The sequence below is a fragment of the Theobroma cacao genome, chromosome 1 (assembly GCF_053813885.1).
Source record: "Theobroma cacao isolate CCN51 chromosome 1, ASM5381388v1, whole genome shotgun sequence".
Lineage (NCBI taxonomy): Eukaryota > Viridiplantae > Streptophyta > Magnoliopsida > Malvales > Malvaceae > Theobroma > Theobroma cacao.
Window position 1 is genome coordinate 40,182,834 of NC_142639.1, and position 16,868 is coordinate 40,199,701.

General features: G+C 38.0%; 4 protein-coding genes and 1 pseudogene across 6 annotated transcripts; all 5 read right to left on the reverse strand.

The window, feature by feature from the left end:
• Nucleotides 1-12: 12 nt before the first annotated feature.
• LOC148764819 ((+)-neomenthol dehydrogenase-like) lies at nt 13-1,105 on the reverse strand (annotated as a pseudogene). The gene is made up of 2 exons (XR_016024218.1): nt 813-1,105; nt 13-495 (listed from the first exon to the last, which is right to left on the reverse strand). The product of XR_016024218.1 is annotated as a (+)-neomenthol dehydrogenase-like (transcript).
• Nucleotides 1,106-1,356: 251 nt separating this feature from the next.
• On the reverse strand, nt 1,357-3,428 carry LOC18614189 (short-chain dehydrogenase/reductase 1-like). The gene is made up of 5 exons (XM_018123019.2): nt 3,344-3,428; nt 3,003-3,249; nt 2,731-2,805; nt 2,088-2,264; nt 1,357-1,941 (listed from the first exon to the last, which is right to left on the reverse strand). The coding sequence occupies exons 1-5, from the start codon at nt 3,361-3,363 to the stop codon at nt 1,567-1,569; spliced, it is 894 nt and encodes a 297-aa protein (XP_017978508.2). The 5' UTR covers nt 3,364-3,428; the 3' UTR covers nt 1,357-1,566.
• An 809-nt stretch (nt 3,429-4,237) lies between these two features.
• LOC18614191 (short-chain dehydrogenase/reductase 1-like) lies at nt 4,238-6,297 on the reverse strand. Its single transcript, XM_007051822.3, has 5 exons — nt 6,141-6,297; nt 5,822-6,068; nt 5,646-5,723; nt 5,098-5,277; nt 4,238-4,777 (listed from the first exon to the last, which is right to left on the reverse strand). The coding sequence occupies exons 1-5, from the start codon at nt 6,173-6,175 to the stop codon at nt 4,394-4,396; spliced, it is 924 nt and encodes a 307-aa protein (XP_007051884.3). The 5' UTR covers nt 6,176-6,297; the 3' UTR covers nt 4,238-4,393.
• Nucleotides 6,298-6,996: 699 nt separating this feature from the next.
• On the reverse strand, nt 6,997-8,888 carry LOC18614192 (short-chain dehydrogenase/reductase 1-like). Its single transcript, XM_018123008.2, has 5 exons — nt 8,709-8,888; nt 8,383-8,629; nt 8,176-8,253; nt 7,725-7,904; nt 6,997-7,529 (listed from the first exon to the last, which is right to left on the reverse strand). The coding sequence occupies exons 1-5, from the start codon at nt 8,747-8,749 to the stop codon at nt 7,152-7,154; spliced, it is 924 nt and encodes a 307-aa protein (XP_017978497.2). The 5' UTR covers nt 8,750-8,888; the 3' UTR covers nt 6,997-7,151.
• A 1,390-nt stretch (nt 8,889-10,278) lies between these two features.
• Nucleotides 10,279-16,512, reverse strand: NAD-ME2 (NAD-dependent malic enzyme 2). 2 transcript variants are annotated; one of them, XM_007051826.3, is made up of 19 exons: nt 16,242-16,512; nt 15,870-15,966; nt 15,417-15,535; nt 15,153-15,320; nt 14,889-15,017; nt 14,417-14,477; nt 14,171-14,274; nt 14,007-14,090; nt 13,775-13,881; nt 13,552-13,651; nt 13,115-13,222; nt 12,862-12,927; nt 12,628-12,700; nt 12,449-12,535; nt 12,220-12,274; nt 12,059-12,130; nt 11,296-11,358; nt 10,848-10,962; nt 10,279-10,570 (listed from the first exon to the last, which is right to left on the reverse strand). In XM_007051826.3, the coding sequence occupies exons 1-19, from the start codon at nt 16,371-16,373 to the stop codon at nt 10,499-10,501; spliced, it is 1,812 nt and encodes a 603-aa protein (XP_007051888.1). In that variant the 5' UTR covers nt 16,374-16,512; the 3' UTR covers nt 10,279-10,498. The 2 variants fall into 2 exon arrangements, with proteins under 2 accessions (XP_007051888.1, XP_088659190.1); XM_088803064.1 differs by having other exon boundaries at nt 15,870-15,971; nt 16,242-16,384.
• Between the last annotated feature and the right edge of the window lie 356 nt (nt 16,513-16,868).

The window sequence follows — 16,868 nt, forward strand, 5'->3', positions numbered from 1 at the left end:
CTTTCATTAGCATTTAGCAGTCCTTTTAAGTTGATTTTTTTCTCATTTTTGTTGTGTATATATAGAGAGGAAGTACAGTGAAAGTGGCACATGGCGAAGTGTTGTTTTCATCCTCGCCAAAGTCGTAAAGGATCATTTTCCTTCAAAAATCGGAAACTTCTTGGCGATTGAAGAAAAGGCCTGAAGACCCAGCACTAGGTAGCAACGCCAGTCTCACTACATTCTCTGCTCCTTCTGCAGCAGTTAAGTAGCCAGTGCCGCCAGTTATATCCGTTTTGGCAAAGCCTGGGGCAACACAATTGACCCAGAAACTGGGGTCCTTCTTGGCCAGCACCCTTGTGTATGAGTTGGTCCAATATAAGTTGGCCACCCATCGGATTTCATCCTTCCCTCTTTGAAATCTTTTAGAAACTCGTTCAAAACTTCTTCAACTCTCTCTTCTGTGAGGCTTTCGACATCGCTCAACACTCCCTTGGCCCATTCATTGGACAAAAGCTGAACCAACAAGACAAAAAAAAAAAAAAATGAAAACTTCTGCTCAAAAGTCAAAACAAGTAATCATTTATAAATGTTTGAAGCTAAGACAATTAGCATAGCAATGCTGAAACAGAGTTTTGATGAAAATGGAAATGACAGGGACAGAATGGGATGTCAGTGTGTTTTATCCATTTTCAACTCTAAGTCATCTACTTCAGTACTTTTTGTATGACTAAACCTACATTTCAAGACCAAGACAAAGACACAGATGGTTTTCAAACTAGATCCATCGTCTCTCGAGGATACTAAAACTTCTACATTTCAAGGTTCTTTACCTGCAGTACTCCAAGATACGAGGTAACGTTTACAATACTTGCGGAATCAGATAGCCGGAGGCAAGGAGCAAGTGCCTCAACCACTCTTTTTATACCATAGTAGTTCTTTTTCAGGCACTCTTCTGCTAGCTCATAAGTTTGTGCAGTAATAATCTCATTCCAGACTTGATCCCCAGCTGGCGGCATCCAGAAAGGATTTTTACTTTGTTAGCAATTCCTTTGAGTAAGCAGATTGTTAATAACTTTTAACAATAGAGCAAATTATGGGGTATATATCGGTATCTAATTCTAGCAAGGCGGTAACTTGAAGCTAGTTTGGATGGGAAAACATTCCCATGAATTTGGAATATAAATTTTGCTTGATGTCCCTGTCAAGGATTTAAGTGGGTGAGATTGTGATATCCACATCCTACATCAAATATGAGTATAATTATTAAAACTTATGTAATAATCCAAGTTCATTATTACTAATAATTTGAGCTTGATCTTTTAAGAGTCTTATGGTTTAAATCCGAAAAATTGCTGGACCAATGAACATGACAAATATAGAAATATAGATGTCTTATAAACAGATCTTATTTAACTTTTTGTAGAATATTTCTACATACACGGGAATTTAAGTTTGGCTAAGAAAATTACATCATTTGAATTTTTAAAGCATCCTTATTGTACTTGATAATGAGAGAATGTGAAAAAAGTCCTCATGTACTAGTTTCACCTCTCTGATGAGATTTTGTTATTTTTATCAGTAATCTCATTCATAGGATGCAGGTTCACCCTGCACGAAAAAGAGGCCAGAAGGACCACCATTTGGCCAGAGTGCTAACTTAACGGGAGTCGCAGCACCTTCTTCAACACTTATATTACCAGTATTGAAATTTATATCTGTTTTGACAAAGCCAGGGCAAACACAATTGATTCTGAATTTTGGGTACCTCTTGGCTAGAATCCTTGTGTAAGCATTCATGGCTACTTTTGAGACTGTGTACGCAGAGCAGTACGTTGGCCAACCTTTACTTTCTAATGAACCCTCCTTAAAATCCTTTAGAAACTCAGAGAGTAACTCATCGAGTTTCTCTTCTGTATCAACATCCCTTAATACTCCCTTGAGCTGTTCACTCGGTATATTCTGAGACAAAGTCACAAGAAACTTTGTGGTCAGTTTTTGTAGAGTTTAATCCTGACAGTTCTCATTAGCAAGCTGGACTGGTAGATTTTTTTTTTTACGAGGATGACTGGAATTTTTTCTTTTAAGTGTTGGTGTCAAAATAGTACCATTAACTTGCCCAAGAGAGAGGAAACATTAACAATCCTTGGAGAGTTAGATAACTGGAGTAAGGGAACAAGCGCCTCAGCTGTTCTTTTAGCGCCATAGTAGTTTGTTTTCAGGCATTCTTCTCCTGCCTCGTAAGTTTGAGACAGCACTTTACTCCAAACGGTTGTCAGATCTTTCTGCATTTGTAGGAGAAACTCAAGTAGTAAGATATCCTGGAAGACAGATTAACACAATCCCAAACCAACCTAAAAGAAAACTGCTGCCTTGCATCCATTCAAATTTTATAACAAAACAGGTCTGACCCACAGTTTTTAATTGCCTGATCTCTTCTGGCTAAGTATCTTCAAAGGTTAGTTGTTCAAACTGAAGACTAATGTCAAGCACACTTCAGACCATGGGGCGACCAGACTTGCCACTTAACACGAAATGTCAAATGGTTATGGAAGGAACTAAGAAATGGTTTTAACAATTGCTAACACCTTTGTTTTTTTTTTTTTTTGTTTGCCATTTTTGCAACTGAGAAATCAAAGTAACATAATTGTGAAGTTCTCATTCTCCGTCATTTCAAAGGAGGCCCCAAAGTAATTAACAAATAGGAAGTGGCAAAGAGAAACAAAAATTCCTTCCGGATAGCTTAATTACCTCACTAGCAGAAATACTTGAAGCTCTTAAAGCATCATAGTTCACTGTAGTTCCCCCTATACCAGCGTTATTCACCTGCAGAAGCTCAAACATTCCAGTCACATATAGTATTTATTTTTGGTACTCCACTCACATAGTATTATATTTTGGATATTTCCCTTATTGCAAGTTTGAGAATCTGCCATCTTATATTTATAAAAAAAAAAAAAGAAAAGAAAAGAAATACATAGCACAAAAATGCAGGTAACTGGCTACGTGACATAAGTTGATACCAAGATATCAAGCTTCCCAAATCTGTTTTTCACAAAATCTGCCAGATAAGTGATGCTAGCAGGGTCTGCCACGTCAAGCTGGTGAAAAACTAGATGATCAGAGAGACCAGAGTCTTTCAGCTTTTCAAGAGCCTCAAGACCCCTCTTCTCATCCCTAGCAGTTAAGACCACCATGACCCCTTTGGAGGCCAACTGCCTACATATTTCCAGTCCAATCCCCTTGTTTGCCCCTGTAACAACAGCATACCTGGCAGGACAAAAAACAAAACATAACAAAGCAAAAGGGTGTTATAGCTTTGGACTTAACTGTATTACAAAATCGCCATGAAAGAAAAATCTACCTTTGAAAGGACTCCGCCATGACGAAGGAATTGCTTCAGTTGATACGGAACAAAGAGACGCTTGTTGGGTTGCTTTAGCTTTTATTAAAGGTTGTATTTTTCTTTAATTTTCTCCGCCATACCGAAAGTGTGGACCCCAAAAATGGAGTATGGCAACTTTATGTTTCTTGTGCTTTTGCTTCAGCCGTTTGATTCAGAGTTGGGCGGGAGATACTAACATTGCATTAGACTTTCACCCCTTCACTTCTCTAATCAAAGCAGGGCCGAGAACTCTCGAACGTATCTATCATAGTTTGTTAAAAATTGTTGAATTGAAACTTGCATTGAAGACCCAGTATGCAGTGTCGCGTGCTAGCTAGAATGATCATGTCTTGTAGTTTTGTGTTTGACAGTTTGCTCACTGTCTTTGTCCATGTCAGAATTCCCCCAAGGCATGTAAAGAGTTGATGTTTGGACTCTGCGTTGAGATATTGTGATGCAGTGTCAAAAATACTGTTTACTTTGTAAGTTGTTCTTTAATTTTCAGCTCGTATTAATGTTTCAATTAATGAACAAGTACTACAGTTCTTAGTTCAATTTTCTCTCTGGTTTTACTGCTGCTCTTCTGTTTTCTGCATTAGACCAGTTCTTCATGAACTGCATGTCTTCATCTCCATAAATTCCAACAAAAATATATTAAATGTTTCAGAACTCCATTTTTTTGTACCAACAAAGTAGATTTAGCTGTCCATTCTAGGTTATTAGGATCTGTAATTTAGAACTGTAGAACCTGTATGGAGAAACAAGAACATTTCCGCTGTCTTTTTCATGTCTTGGGTGTGAGCTGCCAAGGCCAAAAACCTAGTGACAGTTAACCATTTGAGATAGGTAAAATAGAAACATAGCCCAGAAATGTTCAGTTTGTAACAGAGTTTTCATTAGCATTTAGCAGTCCTTTTTACATAATTTTTTCCTCATTTTTATTGTGCATATATAGAGAGGAAGCACAGTGAAAGTGGCACATGGCGAAGTGTTGTTTTCATCCTCGCCAAAGTAATGGATCATTATCCTTCAAAAATCTGAAACTTCTTGGCGATTGAAGAAAAGGCCAGACGACCCAGCAGTAGGTAGCAACGCCGGTCTCACTACATTCTCTGCTCCTTCTGCAGCAGTTGAATAGCCAGTACCGCCAGTTATATCCGTTTTGGCAAAGCCTGGGGCAACACAAATGACCCAGAAACTGGGGTACTTCTTGGCCAGCACCCTTGTGTATGCGTTCATAGCTGCTTTTGAAACAGAATAAGCAGTTGGTCCAATATAAGTTGGCCAACCTTTGGATTTCATCCTTCCCACTTTGAAATCTTTTAGAAACACGTTCAAAACTTCTTCAACTCTCTCTTCTGTGAGGCTTTCCACATCGCTCAACACTCCCTTGGCCCATTCATTGGACATAAGCTGAAGCAACAAGACAAGAAAAAAAAAAAAGAATGAAAACTTCTGCTTAAAAGTCAAAACAGGTAATCATTTATAAATGTTTGGAGCTAAGACAATTAGCATAGCAATACTGAAACAGAGTTGTGATGAAAATAGAAAGAACAGAGACAGAATGGGATGTCACTGTGTTTTATCCATTTTCAACTTTAAGTCATCTACTTTAGTACCTTTTGTACGACTAAACCTACATTTCAAGACCAAGACAAAGACACAGATGGTTTTCAAACTAGATTCATTGTCTCTCCAGGATACTTAAACTTCTACTTTTCAAGGTTCTGTACCTGCAGTAGTCCGAGATAAGAGGTAACGTTTACAATCCTTGCGGAATCAGATAGCCGGAGGAAGGGAGCAAGTGCCTCAACCATTCTTTTCATACCATAATAGTTCGTTTTCAGGCACTCTTCTGCAAGCTCATAAGTTTGAGCAGTAATAATCTCATTCCAGACTTGATCCCCAGTTGGCTGCATCCAGAAAGGATTTTTACTTTGTTAGCAATTCCTTTGAGTAAGCAGATTGTTAGAAGTTAAAATTCCATTTAAGTAAAGCTCTGTTTCATTTTTAAAAAATAAATAGAGCAAATTATGGGGTATATATTGGTATCTAATTCTAGTATAAGGCAGCAACTTGAAGCTAGTTTGGATGGAAAATCATTCCCATGAATTTGGAATATAAATTCTGCTTGATCCTTCATCAGTCTTAAACAAGATTTGAACTTCAATCTGTATGACCAATCATGCTAACATATACTTGCATTAATGTCTTAATTTGAACTCCAAAAATGAGCTGAAGACAAGGTGCAGTAGTGATACAGATGGAAAGGAAGACTTACCCAATCCCCAAAACGTTCAACAGCTCTGGCGAAACTGTCATAGTTCATAATGACTCCAGGAATCGCTGCATTGTTGACCTGCACGAGATTCCATCATTCTCATAATATTACTTGCTTCTTTTGGCTTTGTAATGTTAAACCAATGTTTAGAAAAGAAAACAGATGACGACTTATACCAAGATATCAAGTTTTCCGAATTGGGTCCCGATGAAATCTGCAAGTGAAGCAATGCTAACAGGATCTGTCACATCAAGCTGGTGGAAAACCACATTATCAGACACACCAGACTCCTTCAGCTTCTCAACAGCTTCAAGGCCCCTGTTCTCGTCTCTAGCAGTCAACACCACCATGACTCCTTTTGAAGCCAACTGCCTACATATTTCCAATCCAATTCCCTTGTTTGCTCCAGTCACCACTGCATACCTGAAACAAGGGAAAAAAAAAGTATGCTAAGACGTGTAAAGAAAGAAGCATTTAAATCACAGGGTTAATTACCTCTTTGCTGCAAGAAAGTTGCATGTTTCTGCCATTCTTCTTATTCTCTATCTCGGGGATTCTGAGGAATGCGAGAGCGAGAGATCCTGTATGAGTTGGTGCTTTATAAACAACTCGAAGAGGGCACCGACAGAAAACGTGTGGTCACAATAAACAAAGAATAGTCAGAGCTGTAACTGTAGCAAAGACTGACTGAAGAGCTGTAGCAAGGTCGTGGCTGCTGCGAATGTTGACCCATTCAATGCAGCAAATTAGAAGGTAAAAACATGATTGGCAAAGGAAGAAAATTCTTCAGATCAATCAATAAGTTCAATTTGAAATGCAATTTCCATGTCATTGTAGGACTGTACCCAAAATCTACTCTACTCGATGTTGACCTGCATATATTCATATCCACAAGTTTCCCTTCTGTTTTTTCTGTTGATGCTCCCACAGTTTCATTTCTTTGAAGGTAGTAGTACGAGAAACATCAGACAATTGACTCTGCAACTTGTGTAAATCTTGGACTTAAGCTTTGAGGAAGCACTGAATTCGAGACATAATTGTACTAAGGTTTTTGTCTTGTTGACTAGTGCCAATATTCCAAATGATCAAGGAACCAGTTAGACTGAGACTGTTGTTGACAAAATAGATTAATTGAAAGTGTCAAAGGCGGTGAGTACAAGTAAAAGGATTCAGCCGAGTAACTCCAAAAAGGAATTATCAGTCGTCATCCCCTTTCAAAGTAATGTACTCTAGCTTTGATGGCATGTTTGGTTGGGGGAAGGGCTATTCCCTCCTTATTAAGAAGCTAAGCGGGCCACCCATGCTAAAGTTTCGTGCATGCCATGCATTGCAGACTCCATTTTTGTCAAAATTATATAAACTACAAAATCCTTTTATTTCCAGAATTATTAAGGTTTCGATGCCATAAAACATGAATCTCGATGACAGTAAAAGCTACAATTTGTTTAACACATAGCTAACTGTAGATTTCATCTTCATCTACAAGATTGGAAGGAATCATATTCTTTAAAAACATGAGACTTCCTTCCTGATGAAAAGGAGGCCTGAAGGCCCATCATTTGACAGCAGTGCTAGCCTGGCAACATTTTCAGCTCCTTCAGCAGCAGTTAGGACCCCAATATTGCAAGTTATATCAGTTTTCACAAAGCCTGGGCCAATGGAATTAACAAGGAAACTTGGGTACTTCTTGGCCAGAATCCTTGTGCAGGCATTCATTGCTGCTTTAGAGAGTGTATAGGCAGAGAAATACGTAGGCCAACCTTTAGCTTTTAATGATCCTTCTTTAAAATCTTTAAGAAACTGCTTCAAAACTTCATCCACTCGATCCTCTGTAAGACTTTCGACATCACTTAATCCTTCCTTAGCCCACTGACTGGGTATATTCTGGAAAAAAAACAACATGAGAGATGAGAGATGAGAGATGAGAGATAAACCTTTTGCCAAACCTCCTAAGAATTATTTAGTTTGATCTAATGGTATGAAACCATGGGAACTCAGAGTAAATGATGGACTGCAACCAGTTTCAAGTTCGAGCTTCGTTTCATCTTTGCATTAAATTAGTTTATCAGGATCATGTACCTTCAATAACCCCATAATAGAGGAAACATTGACAATTCTCGGTGAGTCAGATAACTGGAGAAGGGGAACAAATGCTTCAACCATTCTTCTTGCACCATAGTAGTTGGTTTTCAAGCATTCTTCCGCCAACTCAAAAGTTTGAGTTCCAATCTCATACTCTTTGGCTTGCTCTTCAGTTGGCTGCATGATAAGAAAAAAATTTAAATAATCCCTTTGTTTACTAGCGAAAAATTCTCATATCTACACGGCCATAAAGAAATTATATGCTCTATTTATCATCTATTCTCCTTTCCCAACTCAGTAATGTGTATGCTATTCCAGAACAAAGTTTTGGAATTTAGTTAAAATAAGATAACAAACTCATAAAATAGAATAATCATTTAATTATAACATAGGACTATTTATGAGTAACAATCATTAATTACTATTAACAGAAATGCAGGATACTTACAAAGTAACCAGCAAGTTCAGTAGCTGTGGCAAAAGCCTGTGGATGTAGAATCGCTCCAAAAATCCCAGCATTGTTAACCTGCACATGGTTCCGACGAACCATGATCAAACCAAGCAACTTATTAGATAAAAAAGAGAAGACAAATGACATGGTTTTCACCATTGAATGTAAAGCTGATATTTTGAAGAAATGGATCATCAATGGTACCAAGATATCAAGTTTCCCAAATTTAGCTTTGACAAAATCTGCAAGGGAAGCAATACTAGAAGGATCTGTTACATCAAGTTGATGAAATACTACATGAGCAGACAGACCAGAATCTTTCAATTTTGCAACAGCTTCAAGTCCCCTTTTCTCATCTCTAGAAGTCAAAACTACCATGATCCCTTTTGACGCCAGGTTCCTGCATAGCTCAAAACCAATTCCCTTGTTTGCTCCTGTTACAACTGCATGCCTAGGAGACAGGAAAAAAAAAGAAAGAGGTTAAAAAGAGGGACAGGGAATACCAAAGCAATCATGAAAGCACAAGGTACCTTTTGGCTGCAAGAAAGGCTGACCGTTCACCTTCAGCCATTCTATTCGGACAGGGAAGCAGGGTAAGTTTTCTGAGGGTTTTCGAAGCAGTGTAGCAGAAGGTCAAAAAGGGAAAAAAATGGGGTAGCTAAAGCAGTTAAACAATGATTGCACAAGATGGAGGACCATATACTGGAAGAGAAAACTGGATTATCCATGACCCTTTTTTCATTTTGATGAGGTAAGATGGATGATGGTGGGATTTCATATTTCTCTTCAGATTATCTCGCAAGCTATGGATTGGACAGCTTATTCTGCATCAAAATTCAAAACAAATAAGCATCTCCATGAAATGTAATCAACAACACAGTTTTCTTCGGTTGCCAGATTTCAGATCAAACCCAATGCATTAGCATAATTATTTAGTAATTATTAAGCGGAGAAAAAGAATTAACATGTGAAGATGTCCAAGAACCTCACATAACACAGTTTTCTGTATTTTTTTTTACTTAATTTTGTCATTATTAACCTTTCTGGGTCACTTGGACCACGGAGATTTAAAAAAAAATATTATTATTATTATTATTATTATTATACTAATATTACTGTGCCTTCTTTATCTCATATCCAAGAACCTCACCTAACACATTTTTCTGTATTCGATGGAGCGGCTAGAGGCTTGCCAGGGCCTGCAGGCATCGGGGGAGCCATTAGAGATCACCTAGGCATCATCAGGGGTGTTTTCTCTCATGCCACTGGAGTAGAGAGGACTAACTTTGCTGAATTTCAAGCCATTCAAAGGGGAATTAAGTTCTTTCTTGACTCTTCACGGGCGTCCTCCCATAAATTGGAAGTTGAGAGTGACTCCTCTAAGGCAATTGTCTGGGCCAAGAACCACAAAAAAGTCCCTTGGCGCATGAAGCTCATCTCCAACTCCATTGAAAGCTGTGCCAGCAATATTTTGGACCTCTCCTTCACCCATATCAGACGTGAAGCTAACTCACTTGCGGATGGGCTCGAAAAGGCTGGTGTTGCAAGAGATTCAAACTTCAATGGTTACTTTGAATTAGACTTGGGGGTGGAAAACGTTCAAATGGGCTCTTGTTTATGACGTCGATGCTGGTTCTTACTAGGGATTTCTTAGTTTGGTGTGTCCAGTGTTATTGTACGATGAATGATCAACTAATGTACCTTATCGTTGGAAACCATCTGATTTTGCCAGTCCTTACGCCAAGGACTCTTTTTGGTTTTGTAAGCCACTGCAGCTTACCTTTGTCTCTCATGTGAGACTATTAATAATATCATCACTTTTCAAAAAAAAAAAAACATCGTTCTGTATTTTTCTGCCAGAAAAACCACAATAGCTCCACCTTGGAGAAAAACCCATTCTTGATCCATGTTCATTGGGACATCAAACTCAAAGAATTCAATGCTCTCATTAAATGGAAAGAAGTTGATTCGAGAGGACATCGTTGTAAGGGCAAAATATCTGACGAAGAGAAATAATGAGGAAAGAGATATTTTTGGACTCATAGAGGGCCAAGTGAGATTGGTATGACGTAGCAGTCAGCTGATTAAAACGAAGCAGTATAAGAAGAAGAATTACAGATAATTATTTGCTGAAAATGAAGATTTTAATATGTTTTGAACTCTTGATAAACATTGAGAATTAAAAAATATAGAGTTAATTCAATACTAGTACTAAAACAACGTTAGTGAACAGGGTCATTACCCTTAGGCTGCTCAACTTGGGGCAGCAGTCTACATAGAAATAGCCTCCATCCAAATCGTGGAAAAAAGAATTCTGAGCCTACTTCTCATGAACAAGTGGGCTGTAAATAGGGTACCACATATTTCGAAATACGTATTCCACCGTCTCCTCCTGCACCCATAAGTGAAAAACCAAAGCCAAAAATAAATAATAATAATAATAAGAAACCCATTTTCTAAGGGAGAAACCAAGCAAATGGCTTCCTAGACAAACCATGTGAACCATGATAGGCACCCCAGCTTGCCTGTTAGCAGATTTGAGGTCGGATTTATGGCTAACTTAACAGTATTAGACATTCCTTTGCATCACAATTTATCATAATCAGTGTGCAAGTCCAGTTCACAACCCGGGGACATAAAGAAAAAGAAAGGTGAAAAAAGTTTCATACTTTTGACATGTGCGCCAGCTCTCGGGGACCCACATCTCCATGCCCTTCTGCCAGTTCCTCTGCAACAGCAGCTCGCAGGACAGATGCTCCAACCTCTGCTGTGATATGTCGAATACTGCATGGTGCAGAGGCAGAATGAAATTGATGGTGAAGCAAAGCATTAAAAAAAGTGTTGGAATAGTTTTATAACTGGGACGCCAAAACCATACATTCGCCCCAATGATCACGTACTGGTGAGATAGAAACCTGTCTACTTAAAGTAACGTTGTGACAGGCAAATGATCTATTGATAGCATTAGCATATCCACTAAACCATAAAAGTTTTAAGCATTTGAAAAATCTGGGTCTCCATTGAAAATTTTGAGAATATGAAGAAAGAACAGAACCAATAATTTTCACCACTGTCAACAAAAAGAAAAGAGTCACCAGTGAAAGCAGAGAATATTACCTATTGATAGATGGATACAAGATGCCCCTCTGAATTTCTTCATCAGTCATATAAGATGCAAGGCTGCAAGGATAGCATCACATTCACAACTTCCGGAATTAAATGGAACTTTCATCCATGTTTCCAATGGCGAAAAAGAAAATGAAGAAATGGAAACCAAACTGGCTATTAACGAATTTCAATTATTATATACTCAATCATGCAGCTGACAAAAAGGCTTATTCCTATAAATATATATGCACAAGCACAACTGATTAGTAGACTAATTTAATCAATTAGCATTTTATATATTAAAATCATACATTGATGGAGTTCGCGGATACAGCTTTATTTATTGAAATAAGAATCAACACAAGAATTAGGTCATGCAGTCTAATGCATATAGGACACCTAGAGTGCATACTTTCGTGAACTGCAAACATGTTATTGTAACCAAAGTCTAACAGTAGAATTTACGGAAACAGAAACCTAAAGAATGCATAATAGCATGGGGGAACAAAAGCTTACAATTGCATATTTTCTTTTTGGGGCTCTAATATTGAATCACTAAGAAACTAAAGTCCCTTTGAAGTCAGCTTTACTGTTTATCAACTAGAATCAGAAATTCAGAATTCCGCATAAAGTTCTATAAAAGCCAGCTGGATATTACAAATATTAAGTAGGGGATTTCCAAGCATTCTTCACTGTGAATTCTAAACTTCAAGCTTTATTAAGAAAGAGAAAGAGAACAAGAATAGAAGCAACTATACAATCATATTCATACCATTCAGCAGCAGCTTGCAACATTCCATCAGTTATAAAATGAGCACCTGAGAGCAAAGCTCCCAAACCAATCCTGGATGCAAAGCAATAATAGTTAAATCAAAGTTAAGATATAAGCATGGTCAATTAAACAACAAAAATTAACAAGAAAATAGCACCAACCCAGGGAACAGGTACATGTTATTTGCTTGATTTACATGGCCCACTTTTCCATTACCTATCAGCAAGCAAATGATTATTTAAGATGTGATAACCATCAACTGAAAAAACTAGAATCATGGACCACAACATAGGCAGCAGCAGCAGCTCCCTTAAAGAAGCAGCAAATGCTTGTAATTGTACGATGCAAAATCTTTCAAACAAGATGAACTTCAATTAAAATGGAAGATACCAAGATTGACATTTTCAAAAGGGCTTCCACTGGCAAAGACTATATTTTCTCCAGCATGCTTAAAAGCATCAGCAGCAGTGCATTCAGCTGTCCAGTGAGAATGCAAACAGAATGTCAAGACAAAATCTCTAGCTTCCATAAGGAAAATCCAAATGCATGACAGGGCAGCAAAAACAAACCATTCATGGTGGGATTTGACATCGCAAAAATAGCAGGTTTACTTGAATCAGATTCATGCATGGCCTTGAGCACCTGTTTTTAGTGCCAACAGAGTAGTGAGGAACTCAACACAACAAAGACCTCAAGAAGTAATTAGGATCAGAAAATAAGCATAAATTCCCTTGAACAAGAAATAAAGGTTATCAACAAAACATATACAATAGAGATACAGAAATAAATAAATAAACTTCCACCTCTTCATTGAACACACCACCAACTCCAGACAAACCAAGAAGCACATCGGGCTTAACCTTTTTAACCTGGATAAAATTTGGTTCGCAGCAATTAGATTATTATATAGGTGAAGAGCATCTATAACTAGTAGAAGACTAAACTTATAAAAGTGTGGTATAGCATCAACTCTTTTGTCACACAAGACTGCAAAGTCTGCAGGGAATGCTTTTCTTCTTCGCACACAATTCCTTATAATACCAGCCAGGCAATTACCACTTCAAGCAGAGAAGCCCCCTCTCTAAGTCCCACTATCTGTCCTGGATCTTTAGCAAATGGTGCTGCTGCTGGATCAAGATTCTTCCTCTCTTTAGTGATGAGACCCTTAACCAACAACAAACAATAGAAAACTAAGTATTTACCCACCAGGTGGAGGATGAAATCCTTCACCAAGGAAAGAAAATTTACCAGATGGTCCATTGACATACAGCTAAAACAAGAGCATTTAGATTGCCAAAGTAAAATTTACTACTCAGAGTAAAGAATTAAAATAAAAAACCTAGATCACTTTTCTAGTAAACCTTTTTCACATGTTCATGCAAGCCCTACTTTAATATTACACAAGCAAAAGTATATATTACCTATCTCTAAAAACAGAAAAGCCTTTGCACAAATAGGATGACGAGTACTAGAGTGGAACTATAAAACCATACATCTTTATCAAGTAGGAAAAAGTTGGATGCAGCTGTTTCACTTTTTCCTGCCATCCTTGCAACAGCTTGCACAGCCATGCTAAGAACACCAAGCCCTGCACTGGAAGACAGAAAGAAAGATGGATATGAGAAATAAAGCCATGAGGGAATGAGCACAACGAAACAGAAGAAAAATTGTGTAAAGCAGAGAGCAACAACGCTTGTCTATAAGTTAGTCAAGTACCTCCCAGCTCCCACCACAACTATCTTTTGGTTTGCAAAGTCAGCCAATGATCGACCTTGTGCTCTTACAGTTCCTAACAATCCAGCAAGTGCAACTCCAGCAGTTCCCTAAGAGACATTAAGTAAGCACAACATTCTAATTGTGGAGGCATTCATAGTAATTCCACAGCAATCCGTATTACACTACACTCCTCTAGTCCATAAAAGTAGTAAATTGCTGACCAAGTGCTCACCTGTATGTCATCATTAAACATGCAAAACTTTTTCCGATAGCGTTCCAGAGTTTCAAAGGCCCACTTCATTTGAAAATCCTCAAACTGAATGATGTAACAATCAAATAAACAACATGATATCAACCAAGCATAACACAAAAGTCTCACTTCAGAGAGAAATTAACCTGTACAATAGCCTTAGGCCAACGTGTAAAAACTGCTTCCATGAATTCATCAACAATTGACAGATATTCTTCGCCTTCCAACCTAGGTTGTCTAAGTCCCAAATCTGTCAAGCCAAAAAGAACATCTCAAAAGAGATCCTGACAACCTCTCAATAAACAAAGTCACATGCAAGCATATTATACGGTCCACCCTGCAAATGAAACAACTTCTTAAGAACAAAGTGCTTAAGTACGCATTTTACTCACAAAGCGGGTCTTCAAGTAGCTTTTGATTGTTAGTACCAACATCAAGCATAACCGGGAGAATCTGCCATGGACAGATGTTGAATGCATAATTAAAGTTACAACACAAAAGTGACCATAGCAAGAAAAAAGCGAGAATGGACAATACTGTAAAAACATAGGAACAAACATTGAAAGCAAGATATAAACCCAATAATTGTGAGTTCATAAATGCTGTCATTCAACCAAAAATATTAGTGCACATGCGTATGACACAGAAATATAACCGACGGTAGACATGTCAAATACAGTCAACAGCCAAAGACAGGTATGAAAATGGTAGGAAAATGATTGATATTACACACAAATATGGTCCAGCTTGAAGCATTAAGAACATACGAGCACAGTTATAAACAGCAGACACACACATGCAGGCAGATATACACACAGGAAGGAGGCAGAAAGAGAAGAAGAAGGAGTAGACTATAGTTCATACTCTTTGTGGGTTGATACCAGCAGCAGCAACATACATATCAAGTTTTCCTATTGGTATTCCAATCCCCTGAACTCCAAGGTCACCAAGGCCAAGAATACGGCTGCCATCAGTCAGGACTATCATATCAACCTGTGAGACAGAGGTGAATTGAACATAATATCAGAACTGCAAAAGCAATAATTGATATCTTGCTTTCCTATAGGGAAAAGGAACAAAAGGCATATGGCATACATCTCTGATACTCTTACAGATCCACAACCTTACCTGTTGAGCTGGCCAATTATATATCATAGACATCATCTCTCCTTTATCCTTTGCACTGAAATACATTCCACGTGGGCGTCTAAACAACCCAGAGTAATTTTGACATACTAGTCCTACAGTAGGCGTGTAAATTATTGGAGCAAAATCTTTGATGTTATCAATAAGGACCTGGAGCAAAAAGCAAAGCAGAAAAACTTTAAATTATATCAGAACTTAAAAAAAATTTGTATAAATACTATAAGCTGATATGAGCAACAAACTTACTCTGTAGTATAGTGTTTCATTCCTGTCATGCAATCTATTTAAGATCCTCCATTTTGCTAATGCAACAACACTCTCAGGTTGGCACTTAGTATTTCTCTCCAACGATCGATATGATTCCACTACCAATTAAACAACAGATTAAAAAATTAAGGCTACTGTTAAAAATGAGGACAAGACCAATGAGAAGGAATCAATCTCCTAGAAAAGGCCAATACATTACAAAATGAATTTAGTAAGCTAAAAGAGTACTTAGCTAATGAAATCAGAATAGAAATTATCACATCATCTAGTAAACTTACTCAAAATATTAACACACAATTCACAAATAGCAACCAACCATTGTTACTCATATAATATACTTAATTTACAATAACCATCTCCAAGATCTTCACTCAGTTTCAAAACTTCCAAAGTTCTAATATATCTAAGTAAACAATTGTGCTGCAAACTTACTGAAACGATCATATTGCTGCTCAAATGATATCACACGAGGCGGAAGCAGGCCACGGAGCCCTAGTCGATCTCTCTCTGTCAAAGGAAAGCCAGTGTCCTACACTTAAAGAAAAAAAAGAAACAATAAGAAAACAAACGAAATTTTTGAATAAGCAGCGATTTCCTTCAGCAAAAACAAGTTTCAAGCTCATAGTCTTCAAACAATATTTAGAACTTTCAGATTCTCCGTAAATTACTTCTGAGTCACAACAAAATTCACTTTCAGCAGCAAGAAAAATTACTTCAAAGTACAAACACAACAAGTTCATCGGAGATCATAGTATAGCCAATTGCAAGACCGCAGTAAGTTAATAATCAAATTACTAAACTAACCTTATTGAACCAAGGATCATGAAGAATATCAGCACCACGCTTGTGAACGATACAAGGACCAGGAATCGCCGACGAGAACAACCGCCTCGATCGGCTCAGTCTCGACGCTGCAAATCGCGCCAGATTCCACATTCTGTGACCTAGATTTCAAGATCCGAAGCCACCACCAGAACGAATCAGAGACAATCACACTTCTTAAAAAAAAATCCACTTTCACTTAGAGATTGTCCTGTCTAAACATGTCGCCGCAAATCCTTTGGGAGAAAAAAAGAAAAGACGAATCAAGATGGTCGTTCGGCTTATAAGCGTGTTTGGTTCAATTTATAGTAAAAATTTGTCTTTGATTTAATTCTTTTTATTTTTATTTTTTATTCGTCGTCCAAGGCCGTGTGCGTATGTCTGAAAGTGGAATACAGTTGAAGTTGTTGGGGACTATGGACAGGGAGTGTTTTACAGCTGCCCGGTAAGAGCGGGCAGGGAGAGAATGTGCTTAGGTACGAGTAGCGGACGGTGATTAAAGAGGTGGCTAGAGTGCCAGGGACAGGCACGGGCAGCGGGGGCATATTTGGGAAGATCTTGTTGGGATTAATATTGGGAAATGGTGGGGCCAATGTTTGGACGGTTCTA